This window comes from Brienomyrus brachyistius, chromosome 13, assembly GCF_023856365.1.
Source record: "Brienomyrus brachyistius isolate T26 chromosome 13, BBRACH_0.4, whole genome shotgun sequence".
Lineage (NCBI taxonomy): Eukaryota > Metazoa > Chordata > Actinopteri > Osteoglossiformes > Mormyridae > Brienomyrus > Brienomyrus brachyistius.
Genome location: NC_064545.1, coordinates 21,387,287 through 21,402,278, shown reverse-complemented (window position 1 = coordinate 21,402,278; position 14,992 = coordinate 21,387,287). Strand labels below are relative to the sequence as shown.

Here is a 14,992-nt window from a genome sequence, read left to right as displayed (position 1 = left end):
TAAAATATGTTCTTTTTCATATGTTTCCGTTGACACGGGACACGTGAACTTTGGGGTTTTATGCTTAATCTCAGACTCTACATGTTCTACACTCTTCTGATAGTTATTTTTTTTTACCTACTAAAACCAGTTGCTACGGAGTGATTCTCATCGCATTGAAGTGTAGCGGGACTCATGGTGCTTATTATAAACAGATCTTCTGGCCAAGCCTACTGGCTCAGAAATCCCCAGAGAAGCCCTGCTTTTGTACCTTAACCTGAATTGTGTCATTAATATGGATAGAGGTGTACAAATGTCTAAAGCTGCACGCTATGCAAATCCCTTTTGATGTAAGCATCTGCTAAGACTCCTATGAATATGGTAATAATGTAGGCAAGCGCCCCACACTGAAGTCCTGTTTCATGCATTATCTTAGTCTTACCACAGTCCACTGTAATAATCCCAGCTGATGCAAGTCTTTGTCCCTGAAACAAGTCCCATAAAAGCATTTAATCTGCCGTCCACATTTCTGAACGTTCAACCAAAGGGGCCACACAAACGCACATTAGCTTTCATGGACTGGCAAAAGGAGTTTGCAATAGATGACAATAAGCCAGGCTTTCGGGCCCAGTGTGGTGCTCGGACCGGGAGAATGACAATGGAGGAGCGAGGAGGATGGAAGGGCTGCGGGACTCCGCATGGCCGCCTTTCAGCGCTCGGGACAGATCAGAATTCAGCGGCACAAAGAGGGTCCGGGGGCTGACAGCTGGCCTATGTGTCCTGCAGCAGGTGAGTACTGGCGGGCGGCACGTTCTGAGGCAGACAGACAAAACCGCATCGTTCCCAGAAGGCGCCCGCCGAGGCAGCCTGGTACGGAATGCCGTCAATGCACCTTTTACCTACGCAACTTTAGACCTGAGTCTCGGGCTCGATGGAAACTGTGCGGAATTACGGAGTGGTAATGCCGGACGGGGGGGGGGGGGGGGGTGAGGAGGTGGCGGGCTTAGAAGCAGTTCAGGGGTCCTGAGCACACGAGCAGGAGAAAAGTTAACAAACGAGAGCTTTGGGGCGCCACACGAGCGGCGCAGTGACACCCCCCTCCCCCCCCCCAGCAGGGAACCACTGCGCTCGTTGCTGCCGCTGTTCTGAAATTTTGGCAAAGAATCATAAAATTTATGAGCAGAGCTGTTCAAAGCCTTTGAAAATCTGCTTCCTCCTTTTCTATCACGTGTTAAAACATTTTTAATGCACATGTGCACATTTCCTGCACATGTGAATGCAGTAATATTGTGCATATTGACAGTATATAGATACACATACATGGCAAGAGTTTGGTCTTTTCTCTCACTTTTTTCATCTCCTCTGCCCAGACTGTACACTCCGACTGTACCAAGAAGAGCAACGGCATCTCAAGGGTGTCACCCCTCTTGGGTTACTTTTATATGAGCTCAAGGGTTCCTAACAAAGGGAAAATGATCCAATGGCTGAAAAAACGCTGTGACTAATTCAAAACTCAGTCAGAACAGTAGGAGAGGGAGGACAGACTCATTTCTTTGGTTTCCTTCCAGCCGGCTAGTCAGGGGTTGGTAAATGCAGGAATTTCGGAGGCAGGTGGCGAATGGTGACATAAAAAAGAAGGGAGTGAAAAAAAAGAGAGAGAGAGAGAGAGAGACGCACCAAATGCCGCCACCGCATCGCAAACCGCGGCCCTTGAAAGTCCCCCGCTGAACGGGGAGCGTCTTGCTGCCCCCAGCCCTCCTGCCCCCACCACCTCTGGAGCCATTCACCTGGCAATGATAAATGTGCAGTTTGCTTTTCAGTGCAAACAAACAAAAAAAAAACCTGATGGCAGAAAACTCAACCTGATTAACCAGACACACGGGGGCAGGCAGGCAGCGAGGAGTGACCCAGAAAGAGCCATTGAAGACAGATGAATACCAGCGCTATTGCCGGACCCACAATTTATCTTTTGCTGATGGCGCGCATGAAGACGGCGCTTAAAAAAAGACGCACTCGGTGACAAAGGGGAGAGGGGTCCCACAGCAAAGGCTGGGGAGCCTGTGAACTCCGAAAACGGTTCATCTCACAGTCTCCTACCTTCAGCAGGTTGTCCCTCAGAAACAACATCTGCAGAGGCGTGAACACTAAAGCGCTAAAGTGCCGAACAGCACGACATGAAAGTCCCCATTGTCCATAGAATTCGGATTCTTTTCCGCCCACACGAGGACCTATCTTTTATCAACAGCTACGTTTTTAGGTTGTTTTAAAGAACAAAGGCCGTCAAATGTGATTATTCATTTGGTAATGCACATTTCTTTCATTTAAAATAACTCCAAATTAGGCTTTGTTATCTTTGGTCCATGTGGGACAGAAACCTTTAGCCTAGATTTTGCTCAACAGCACAGTTAAACTAAACTATCTATATTAAAAGCATTGCAAGTAAAAGCATCTCCACACTAAACAAACCCTAACCCTAAACAAACCCTAACCCTAAACAAACCCTAACCCTCAGTGTTACGAACAGAGCTGGAGTGCAGCCCTCCAGGACACTAACTTAGGGGCTATGAAACGCAGACTCCCCATTTTAAAACTTCCGCAGCATGACATCGTGAGCGAAACTAGTCAGCACTCCCTCAGCTAAACAAAAGTTCATCATTAAAACTGAGAAGTTTTATCTGTCATTTATTTTGAACCCTGTACACCCAAAACCACATACGACAATGGGTAACAATTCCTTTCACCAGGAGTTTGCTCACTTGCGTTTAACTAGATGATTCTTACAAGCAGGTGCATATACTAATTAATTCTTTCCCCAAATACCTGCAGACCTGAACTGAGAAGATCCTGACTTACTAAACTAACTTACTAAATCACTTGATTGCTAGTGTCTTGTCTGTTATCACATCGCTGTTTGTCCTGTCCCCCCCCCCCCTCACGCACCTGTCCCCTCCCCTGCAACTGCGTTCCTACAAACTCGCAACAATAATAAATCTAGATTGTCGAACACGCCCTCACAAAAACAATGACTGGTAACATAATACAACAAACAAATATGATTTAAAGCAAAAAACAAAATCACATTCACAGGCACGTTTCGTTCCATCACGTGAAGTGTAGTATAGTTACAGATAAGGAATCCCACTCCCAGGAAGCCCATGTTGACCCAGCCACTGACAACAGAATGGACAATGGGATTCATGTCAGTTTCTGTCATCGTCCTATTGCAGAAAGTCTGAGTCAGATCTTTCAGAATAATGCTGTCTTCTGCCGACTGCGCTCACAGTGCATACACTCGACAGACAAAATCTGGGCAATGGCCAATTCTGTGACACCTGCCTTCTTCCTGGGTTGAAGGCAAATCCACTTTATAATTCTACATGACAAGTTTGAGGTAATTCTCTGAGAAAACCGAAACGAAAACTACCAGAGGATACTCTGCAGCTGCACTAAATACAAAGTAGGATATGGTCACTTTTCAAATATATATGACGGCTCTATTTCACGTGTCCCCTTCTGTCGATATCACACCTCTGCCCACCCATCCCCCAAAAAAAGACAGAAGATTAGAGATGGTGGATTTTATTTTTTTTTTTAATTCTAGAGTAGGGTGTTGCTTGAAACAAGACTATGTCACGGTCTGTGGGTAAAGATTGTGCATTTCAGACCAACTGTAACAAAGAATGGACAAGGCATCACAGATATATAAGTCAACTCAATGTTTTTTGGGTCCGCAGTCGGCATTTGGCCATAAAAAAAAGATTGTTTCAGAACACGGAAAACTCCAATGAGCAAACGACACGTCAGCAACAAGCAAAATCTGACATGCAGACAACAACTCACAGTTTTCTCATCCGGACCAATCAGGTCATCTTAAAGGGCACAAGCTTCCACACAAGGAATGGACAGTAACGTTTATGCTAATCTGCATGCCCCACTGATTACTGGGTGTTTTCATATTTTCATACTGTATTTTCATACAAATTCTTTTCATGAACAAAGGGGCTTCGACAAAGATAGTTATTTTTTCAGTTTTTTTTTCCTTTTTTTGAGGTAACAAACATTGCTGTGCTGGACATAACATAAAATATTCCATCCTCCTGGGTCCTGGGTTTGCTAGTAGCCTAAAACATGTTCATGTTCCTACCCTCTATGTTCTTGGGGGTGAATGTATAGCAGCATCAACTCTATGGCTAAATGAGCTCATATTGGAGGGGGATTAATTGCTTTTGAGAGATGGTCGTGTTGTTTTTCTTTTTTTTGATAATTCCTCTCTTGACGCAGAAAGGCCTGAGACAAGCAAGAAAACCGACAGATAGGCGCTACGAGAAAGAACAAAACTAAAATCCCAGTATAGGTATGAGGAGAAAAAATAGGCTGTGTTTTAAACATATCTACTTCAAATTTATTGTGCAGTAAATACATTTGATTAAAAAATGGCAGGTCTCCAGTCATTTTGCAGTGAAGACAAGATGCTAACAGACACTTTGAATCAGCGCTATGTTAAATTACTATCAGTAAATATACTATGGCTTTTAAAGTAGACATGCCATTTTAAAAATTCTATCATATTGGCTTTAAATTTGTACAAAAGCTTCATAAATATATAAAATGTGGCCACCAATGGCCAAATTGGGGTGATACAGTCTCTTTTAATGAAACAGCTTAAAACTCAAAGAGTTATATTATCAGATTTGTTATGGCACCAGTTTAAATCAATGATCTCTACTCGCTCCCTGCAGGACCCATTCGGAAAATGATAAATGCATATGGATTTGCAGTTTAAAAACAGAACTATTAGGCACGGAAACAGACAAATAAAATAAAATAGAATTAAAAACAAAAAAAAATTGTAAAAACCCGGACTAAATTAACACCAGATCTTGTCTTTAGCATGAGGTATCGTGGGAAAAAAAACAGGAACCGCTGTCTATCTCTTTTTTTTTCTTTTGTTTTTTTTTTGGAATAGCGCAGAAATCACATTAAGTAAAAACTGATCACATAAAAACGAACTACAAAAATGACAACGATGTCAATATCATAATTTTCTATGAGAAAATTAAAACCTATTACATGGCAGTATATTGACATTGTAATAAAACATGATCACAAAAATAGCAGCAAAACATTTAGATAAGGAAAAAAAGCATCATTTCTTTTTTGTCTGTTTTCTTCTCACGTTAAAGTCATCTTATATCGCTGGGAATTTCTCCATAGCAGCTCAATAAGGAGTGTGCACTCCGATTCTCATTGTTTTCCTACAATCAACACTTTGATTCGACAGTTACTCACTTACAACATGCCATCACCTTTTTCTCCCTTAGCTACTTCAATTAATCCTCCTTGCAGTGTTATCTTCCACATCCCTCTAGAAATATGCAACAATACGTCTTCGAGTTTGTGCAAAATCTTCTGACAGCCACTACCAGTTCATGTTTAAAGGTGGGAAACCGATAGAGCGTTATTACCATAATCGCAATTATTGACGTTGTTTACATTTTGTTTTGCCTCAGAAAAACCAGTTATATACACAAAATTTGCTTCCTGTTCACTTTCAGTGTACTGTAAGTAGGACCTACTGATCTGGAATTAGCAATTCTGGGATTTAATGAATTCACTCCCTGCTCTGTTAGCAATCATGCTCTTAGAAAAGTTTAAATAATCACTAAGAAAGACCGATCGTTCTTTCGTATTCGATACTGGCCACTAAAATGAAAATATAAATAATTCTTAATGCTGAACTATAAATTATGCTATTAGTGTTTTGTAATGCTTCGGATGCAATTCAAGGAACGGGAAATGCGATGCTGACCAGAATCGCCAACAACAAGCATCGCATAGACCCTGCCGGTGAAGATGGCTCATTCCGTCTGAAAAAAAACCTTTCCTTATCTTTGCAAAAAACACAACGACAAAAAAAATAATTCCAGCTCTGAAACCTGGCACTCACATTCGCTAAGGCATGCATCTTCACCGTGTCCTTTCTTAATGAATAACACCATAGTTATAAGGACCTGATCTCAATATTGTGGAAACAATCGCAAAAATCAGAAACCATTCCTTTCGTCTGAAAATTTTCCACAAAGTTTTCAAAAGAGTTAGTAATATGTAATTGACTGAAAGTGCTTTTAAATGGAATGGTTTTAGAAACTAAGACAGAATAATCATATTTTTAAAAGACTGTGGACTAAACAAGGGCTTTATACGGATTTAAGGTGTATATCAGCTTATTGATTGCTAACTACGGTAGTCTTTATGACATAATGTCTATGCCAACAAAACTATTCTTTAGCTTCTTTCATACATGCACTTGCTATACTTAAAAAATGAGCAGTTAACTGGTGTTATGTTGGCTGTATAACTTGTTATACCTTACAAGCTGGAAGTTTCTGCAATCCACAGACTTTAAAAGAATAATAGTACAATGTAATGTATGCTAAACAAAAGTACAATACATGGTTACATCAACCATTGTAAAAAGAGAAGATGGCAAATGCTTTAGGACTCGAAATTCAAAAAGCCTAGACAATATATTAAAGTGACTAAACACAAAAGCTAGCAGACACTTTAGCATTGAGTATAGAACAGCTGAAGCTGTAACATTGTACTAATCAAGGACAAACAATGCATCTTCTCTTTTATAAATGGTTTTCTGCCATTGAAACAAAACTTATATTATACAGTCTGGATACAAAACCAGATTCATTATTTCACTTTTCCTTGTTTTTTTGCGTTTTTGTTTTTTTTTTTCAGGCACAAACTGTCTGTAGTTTAAAGCACTACTCGATTATTTACTTGGATTGAAATGTCTGTTTTGTGGCATATATTTGTAAGTGGCATGTATACGTTTTTTTTCTCTCTTTTTTGAACTTTTTTTCTTTTTCGTGATGGTTTTTTTTTGCCAAACAAAGAGGGAGCAAAGGTGATAGACATGTGGTGGGCCGTTTAATCCCTTCTTGGATGCCCAGACGTCCTGGAAAAATGTGGGCACATCGCATCCATGGGTTTCCGGCGCTGGTGGGAGAGCAGTGGAGAGGGACCGCCAGTCGAGGGCTGATAGCTGGGCGCATCTCCTCGGTTACGCCTCTCGGTGATGCTTCCCGGAAATGGCCGGGCCCCAACCAGGCCTTTCACTCAGATGTTCACGTCCCGCACGTCTGTGGGAGTGCACGAGAGGTCCGCCTCATCTCCGGCGGTCTTAGTGTCCGTGGAGGGACCGTGGCTCTGCTGCTGGGCCTGCCGCAGACTGGACTCCAGCAGGGACTCGATCTGCTCCTGACACGCCCTCAGGCAGTCCTGCCAGGAAAAGCCCAGAATGCAAGAACATTCACATTCCAGCTTCTCTCAACTGACCATGCACAGTATCGAACATAAACGAGATAATTTTCATTACAATAAATGCTGCTTTCACAGTGCAATCACAAGAACCCCCAACATACTTCACCGTGAATGATTCCCTACAAACGGAAGCTACACAATAACAAAATATATTTCAATTACCAAACTACAACGGGAGGGCGGGGGCTACTCTGTCATACCGGAGTCACAGATATAAGATTGGGTGAGGCTATGTTATCATCAGTACTGAAGATGCAGATTAGCCACTGGTGCAGTGCAGATTTCCTGCTGCATCTTTCCAAAGGGAGCACTCTGGAAGTTCGGCCCCGCGGGCCGGACCACGTGCGGCCAGGCAGGAAGGCCGTGACACGCGCTGCAGAGCGCCCACCGGCACAGCCATAGGATTAATGTCACGGGGCACCCCATGCCAAGACACCCTTGTGTGCCTTCCTGCTGGCGACATCTGTCTGACCTCCATCCCAGCAGCCACCGGCCCATGACAAACATCTCTGAGGCGTTAGCATTTGCATGAGTGGCACTGAATGGGTCTGACATAAGAAAGGAGCCGAGACCTCCAACAATCCCGGAGGCTGGAGATAAAGAATTAAATATCCGACATGCAGTAGCGGCTTCTGCTCCTCTGCGGATCCTTCTACTGTAGTTGCAGCGAAATCTAGTGAAGCCATGAAACTCAAAATATTACGCCATGTCTCCCTACACAACCTGCAGGGCACCTTAAGGCTGAAATACGCTCAAATTATCTGACTTGCACTCATCCACTCCTCTGCAAAACTCACTATATTTATGATAAATGTTTACATCACACTGTATGTTTACATACTCATTGCCATAATTGAACACATATTTGTCTTATTTATTTACTGTTTAATTGCACTCAGCCTTTACCACCTTGTATATGTGTTTTGTGTTCAGGGATATGCAGAGTAAGATTTTCATTGTATAGTGTTGACTGTTTACTGTGAAAATGACAAAAAAAAAACTCCTGAAATGACCTGATCTGAATTGCTGTTCAGTCCTCATCTTCATCCGGTCTGTTTATGTTTCACATTCGCTCTGCATTTTCTCAGTGTTTTGATAGTGAGTAGCGCCCAGTGCTTTAAATATTTGGCCCATCCCTCGATCTACAACATACTCCTGTAATAACACCCAACCACAATACACCCCTGTTATGATATGCAAGTACGGTGATATTCAGATGAGTGATTCTGAATCTAGCGACTACAGCTAGCCCACACTAGGGACAATGATGGTACATTTAGCTACTGTGCCCCGGAGTGGGAGGGCTGGAGGATTAGGAGGAAGACAATGAACCATGAAAGGCTCGAAACCTAATCTGGTCCGGTGAATTCCTGGCTCCAAAACAATGGGAGGTAAAGCAATTCACTCCGTGTAGAATATGAAGGACAGACCCATTCAGGCAGGGGGAAAAGATCACCCTCAGGCCCCTAATTCTAATCATTTGGGCTCTAATTACCTGGGATCAAAGAGACAACAGGAAACTAGAGACCCAGCAGTGAGAAAATAGGATCTAAAAAAAGTTATTATTGAATACTATTTCCTAATCTTAAAAAAAAAGGCCTATTGTTTTAAGTTCAAAAGACACAAAACATAAGCATTAAAATAAGCATTGTTTTTTTGATTTGGTTTCATATATTTCTCTTTTCCTGCCCTCTGTGTCACTGAACAAATCCCCCCCTCCCCCCCCCCCATCCCACCAACCACGTAGGTTTGCTGCATGCTTGCACATCACAGTGAGACCTACCGGGTCGCTCTTGATGACCTGCGACAGGAAGTCGGTGAGGTTCTGCGATGACAGCATGCTGTCCGTGCTCTTCAGATGCAGCCCCTGGACCGCCGCTGCTACGCTCCCCGCGGCCACCATAGACGGCGGACTGGCGATGAATTTCACATCTTGAAAGACGGAGACAGAGCATTGCGTCAGAGCGGACCTCAAGTGGGAAGGTCCTCTCTTTATTCCCTTATGGACTAGATGGTAAAAGACACTGAGTTGAACAGATCGGCAGCCTATCATTACTCACAAGGTTTGAACTTTTCAAGAAAAAGCCCGAGGATGTAATGTCTGGGGTCCGGTCACTCATGTGTTGGAACAAAGCTAAGTGAGAGCGATACCGTGGAAGAGAACCGTGAAAGAGAACCGTGGAGATCCTCGAAAATTATGCCCTGCTGACTTGTGGCTGGTTGCCCAGATTTCAAGAGGAGTAAGCAGTTTGTCCTGGTGTGAACTGCCCCCCCCTCCACAATTCAGCCACCCATACACCCAATTCGCACCTCCCTAATGAATCACCTGCAGCACATTTTTGCATCCTCGCAACCTCACAACACAAGTGGCAGAAGTGCGGTGGAGAGAGAGGAAAAAAAACTAAAACGCCGTTCTAGAAGGCAATAACTACTTAACTACTTGGTAGCCGTACTAGAAGTGGGATGCACCCCCACCCCAGTGAAAAACAATGCTCCTTCCCTTTCTGAAGCATCCCTGCTCTCACCCTCATCCGGCACTAAATCTCCATTCAGATCGCTTTCGCTGAGCCTCCCGTAAAAACAGCAGAGCATCCAACTTCCTTTCTCAAGTGTAAATGAGGACAATAAATACGCACGCGAGGCCCTCCCACCCAGGTGGCTCGCAGGCCAGAAGCTCCCCGGACGAGCGCCCTGGCAGAACCCATTGTCAGATGTGTCCTCCATTTATTTACTGCGTCTGCCATTAATTTCAGCCTATTAATTAAGGGGCCCTCCAGGTTGTGTAATAGGACACCCCTACTCTCCCAGCGTAAGAGAGCGTGGCATCATGTCACATGTCACTGCGTTACCCTCACGCCATTGAGATCCCAGTAACAAATGGAGAGTGCGGCAAGATGAATTGAACCTGACACGGGCACAAAGGCAGTGACGCCCCCCCCATTCACTTAGACCCATATCCTTGCTAACCTGGTCCTAAATAAAGCAGCACAGACCCTTGGAGAGGAGCCAAAACGGCAGCCACCCTGAAGGAAAGACAAAGCAGGAAGCCCTATAATAGGGGAAAAAAGGAGTCATCTCCAACCCCTTTAAAACCAAAACGGAAAGAGCAACTGCAATTTCTCAACAAGACAAATCAAAATTCCTCATACAGTGTTCCATAGAGTGAGGCTCTAACAGGTTGCAACTGGTCAAATACCTTCTGCTAGACCGTATCCAGTGATGTCAAGTAGAAGAATTTCAATTCGTTACATTGTTTTTGTTTGCTTTGTTTGTTTTCGTTTCCTTCTCCATTATTTTCACTTGTATCTTTGCACCAACACAAAAAACAAGGATAAAATCCACTCCTCTCTTCTCCGGCTTGCTTTCTGCTGCGGTTCAGCCTTTTCTCATGTGACGCTCCTAACCTGCCCCCCCCCCCCCCCCACCCCCAACCACCTTTCTCCAGGCTGAGGGATTCACTCAGGCTGAACCACCAACGACGGGAGTACGAGGGCCATGTCAAAGCACATTCACTCCACTCAATTAAGCGCTAACTTCAAACAGCACCACAAGCCAAGTTTTCCCCCTGACCTACCAAGGGACAAAGGGGCTTCCTTCGTGCAAATCCACTTCTGTGAATAAAGGTAGGGGGTGGTGCAGGGGTCATTCAGGGGAGGAATTCTGCCTAAATATCACCTCCAGCTGAATTCCTATCCCTCCGTTCAATAGCACCTCTGACCGAGTTTAAGGGATTTTCAATGGGTGGAAATAGGGCAGGAAAACTGAGTTCCTGATCCGAGTGTCTTTCCATGGCCCCAATCCGGCAGAGCGAAAGGGCCGAAACCAGCATGACCTCCTGCCCTATAGTTTGCAAGTCACCCAGACATAATATTTGCCTTGTATAACAGAGCAGAGTTAAGCTCCTTTCATCTTATGGGAGAGATGCAATGATTTGAGACTGGCACAGATAGGCCCGTTTTTGCCTAAATTTAAATGCCTTCCCCATAAAACCAGATGCACAAAAGTACAAAACAATGTACTCTTATTGTCCTATTTCTACATAATTTTAAGGCAGATGCTGACAGTGCTTCCAAGCACAGACCTACGGAAATGTTCTAGAGCATAGTACATCTACAGAAAAATATCCTAAAACTAATTTATTCCCCAATAAACAAATGTACAAAATTGTATAATTCACTCACAGCAGCATTTTGAAAATAAAGCATTGCTGTCACCCAAAAATATTACTATTATTATTATTATTATTATTATTTCATATTGTTGTTGTTCTGTTGTTGTTGATATTATTCTTATTTATGTTGTTGCTGCAATGTTTCTTTAGCCATGTCTGAGTAAGAGTATATAATTCACTCTATACGTAAAAGAAATCTAGCACACATTCCATGCACCTTACTTGTTGATCTTGAAAGTAATCCGGTCCTATATCTCAATGAGAATTATATTGTGTTGCATCCCTGTCCTCAAACCTTATGGTGGACACAAAATGAACAGGAGGGGGCAGCAGACATAACAGTTTCCTGCATGACTTCTATGCATACCTGTCGCACAGAGAGCCACAAAGGTCTGGGCGTGCTTGCGAAGGATCTGCTTGGTCTCCTGGTGGATGGGCAGTTTGGACAGGAAATGTTCAATGAAATCGTGGGGTGTTACGGAGGCTAGGTCCCATTTCAGTTTGTTCAGTGTGAGTAGTTCCATTTGCTGTGGAGGAGAACAAAAAACTATAGTGTTGATACTTATTGAGATCAGTCCGGCATGTGGCAAACATCCACCGCTAGAGGGAACTGTAGTTCAATAAATTACAAAGCAGTCCAAACTAATGTAATCTAAGATATAAAAGTAGTCCTACTAAATTAAATGACAAGAAAACCAGTCTCAAAATAATTCAAGTGCGACACTTATGCTTATTTAACTTTATAGTAAAAATTATCTACAGTATATTTAGCCATAAAGTACAGCAAAGCATAACTCACGCTTCGCGTTTTTAGCTATCATGCAATAGTGCAGATTAACTCATGCAAGTTTTTTTTAATCTAATTATATCAAGTAAGAGTCCGCAAAATATATCCCTCAGCCGAATGTGTATTTTTATTGTGCATTTACCAGTAACTCGCTGGGTCTGATGGAATTGTCGGTATAGATGCACAATTTTTCCGCCGTTAGCGGGATGGTTTCCTTCATTTTGGATGCCAGAAACATGCACGTAGCTCCCAGTAATTGTAATCTGGATTTTTTTGTGGTTTCCACAGACAAAAATCTGTCCAAATAATTCATAGCCAAGGGGAAAACCTCCTCTTCACATTTCTGCTCCTCGCAGACCTGCAATATGAAGAACAAAACAATTCAGACATTTTATCAAAAAAGGCTTAATTCGATATTTGTAAACAATAAGAAGCAACACAAATTATTTTTAAAAAACGACCAAAAGCTATCTAGCATCGCTATTCTCAAATCAGTAACGATACTGTTATTGCAGCCCACCTTTGTGGCAAACTATATGTATTACAACTAAATAAATTTTAGGGTGGTCTATGAAGAATTATTTTTGCAAAACTTCTGTTGTTATCTTACAGATTAAGGAACTTGTCAATGTTTTTTTCCTAATATTTTCAGCCATTTTATTCTAATGCACGGAGGTGGCGTCCACTGCTACGTCCGAAACAATTTTGTAGTTCGTCATCTTTTCAAAAAATATTTAAAAATATTTCAAAATTGTTAGAGCGCTTTAAATTGACATGAAAATGTTCTATGCCACATACTTTATTGGTTAGAAGCAAAAATTTCTAATTTCAGCGCCTTTTATAGAAGAAAAGAACTAAAATTGTAAGACTCCGCTTTTTCATGAAGAGCATGCGACATTTTAACTCGTGATGACACGCAACTTCAAAAAATATTTAAAAATATATATGCACACAAACTATAGACAAAAAACTAATGTAAATCTTGCAAAATATGTTTTGTTTCATAATATTTCACTTTCATCACAATCTTAGAGAGTGAAAAGGTAATAATGAACCTATTTTTAGAGCGTTAATCGGAAGCTAACACTGGAAGTTCGACAGCCGAGATGAAACAAAAAATTTTACGTATAAATTAAACGTTTTATTCCAATAATCTTCAACAAACTATAGGAATCATACATACAGATTGGTTTTGTAGAATGTATACAATTTATGTCAATTTTATAATTATTATTGAATTTTAGTTTATTAAGACTTTTCGGAAGAGAACAAAGATGGCGCATATTACTGGCACGAGTTGCACTGCATACGTGTACATTGATATTAATTTAAAATAAATTAAAATAAAATTGTTTTCTTGATACTGCAGACTTAGAAAACATCCGAAAGCTAAATTTACATCAAACTTTGCAAAGATAAACTTAAGTTTAAAGACGCAACTCATTATCGACATTACTTGATTATTATTGGTTATTCTCATAATAGTAGAATAAGACGGAAAAGTGCAAATAAGCAATAACTTTGAGTACATAAAAAGTTAAAAGACCGTATATAGAAGAGTTTTAAAGTATGTTCATGTCACATGAAATGTATCCTTTTAAAAACATTAAAATGGGTCCAAAGGGCATATCAACAAGTGTCCAAGTACGTAACCTGGTAATACTTTTTGCAACTACATTTCCGAATTTAATTTGAAATTACAAACCTCCAGCATCCACGTGGCAACAATTCTCCTCATGTAAGGCACGATATCTTTCTGAACGCATTTAAAGTAATTTGCAGAGGGAAGGTAATTGTCCTCGGCTTTAAGCATTGTCTGTAGAACTCTGTCATTGAGCAAGTTGGCATCTTGGTAGGCTCTTCTGATGCTCTCCACTTCGCAACACAGCAGCTGGTGTTCCATGTCTGTAGAATTGCCGGGGTTTTGGGTTTTCGGTAGATACGGAGAAGCGCTTTTGCTACCAGACCTTCCGCGGATGCTGCTCGCTGCTGCCGCTGACTAAGCCCTCTGGAGGCTGCCAAACGTCGCTCTCCCCAACAGACCTCCCTTTAGCTCTCTATGCAGTGACGTTAATGTTGTTAAGGGGAGATCAAAGCCTGTGTGAGCATGAGCGAGAGAGTGAGAGAGGGGCCGGAGTGAGGAGGGTAGTCTTAAAGAGCAACAAGTTCGCGGTCCGGCCCATTGCCGCCAGAACATCGCTTAGTTCTGAAAATGGGAGGTCCTTTTTTTCCAGCTTGCGGTCGCACTCCATAGAGTCGGGAGGGGGTAGAGGGGAGGGAGAAGGGGTGTATTTAGCTGGAAGTAGTAATGTATGTGTATCGGTAATGGGTTTGGGTGTATGTCGGGCGAACGGGAGGGCGGGGGGGTTGGGAGAATGCCCATGCTGACAGAATTGTTCCCCAGTCCCCCAGAGACACACACATTTACGGCTTCATACTATTGATCGAAAATGTAAGCGCCTGTGCCTGTACCTTAATAATCTACGTATTTATGATATGACTATATATGTTACTGTACAGAAAATTGCTCATTTTAAAGTGCACGTGCATTTCACCCGACTAGTGTTTGAGTTTTGCACAAGTCAACGTTCCCATGCGACGCCAACAATTATATATTTATTTAATCTTTTGTTTGTTTGTTTTTTGACCACATCACATGCTGCAAATTATTTTGATTTCTGAATAAATCCAAGACGCGTTGACCTTTAAGATGTATTTTG

The 14,992-nt window shown here is 42.1% G+C and overlaps 1 protein-coding gene across 1 annotated transcript; it reads right to left on the bottom strand.

Moving 5' to 3' along the window:
• Positions 1-3,552: 3,552 nt before the first annotated feature.
• On the bottom strand, positions 3,553-14,432 carry ccnd1 (cyclin D1). The gene is made up of 5 exons (XM_048972731.1): positions 13,978-14,432; positions 12,415-12,630; positions 11,853-12,012; positions 9,098-9,246; positions 3,553-7,272 (listed from the first exon to the last, which is right to left on the bottom strand). The coding sequence occupies exons 1-5, from the start codon at positions 14,173-14,175 to the stop codon at positions 7,111-7,113; spliced, it is 885 nt and encodes a 294-aa protein (XP_048828688.1). The 5' UTR covers positions 14,176-14,432; the 3' UTR covers positions 3,553-7,110.
• Positions 14,433-14,992: the final 560 nt, after the last annotated feature.

What these genes read in the sequence shown, in the direction of transcription:
- ccnd1 (XM_048972731.1), bottom strand. Translation starts at nt 14,175, where the DNA reads ATGGAACACCAGCTGCTGTGTTGCGAAGTGGAGAGCATCAGAAGAGCC. An exon ending in TGTGGCTCTCTGTGCGACAG is followed by an intron (nt 9,247 to 11,852) that starts GTATGCATAGAA and finishes CCGTCTTTCAAG; the next exon opens with ATGTGAAATTCATCGCCAGT. An exon ending in AGGTCATCAAGAGCGACCCG is followed by an intron (nt 7,273 to 9,097) that starts GTAGGTCTCACT and finishes TTTTCCTGGCAG; the next exon opens with GACTGCCTGAGGGCGTGTCA.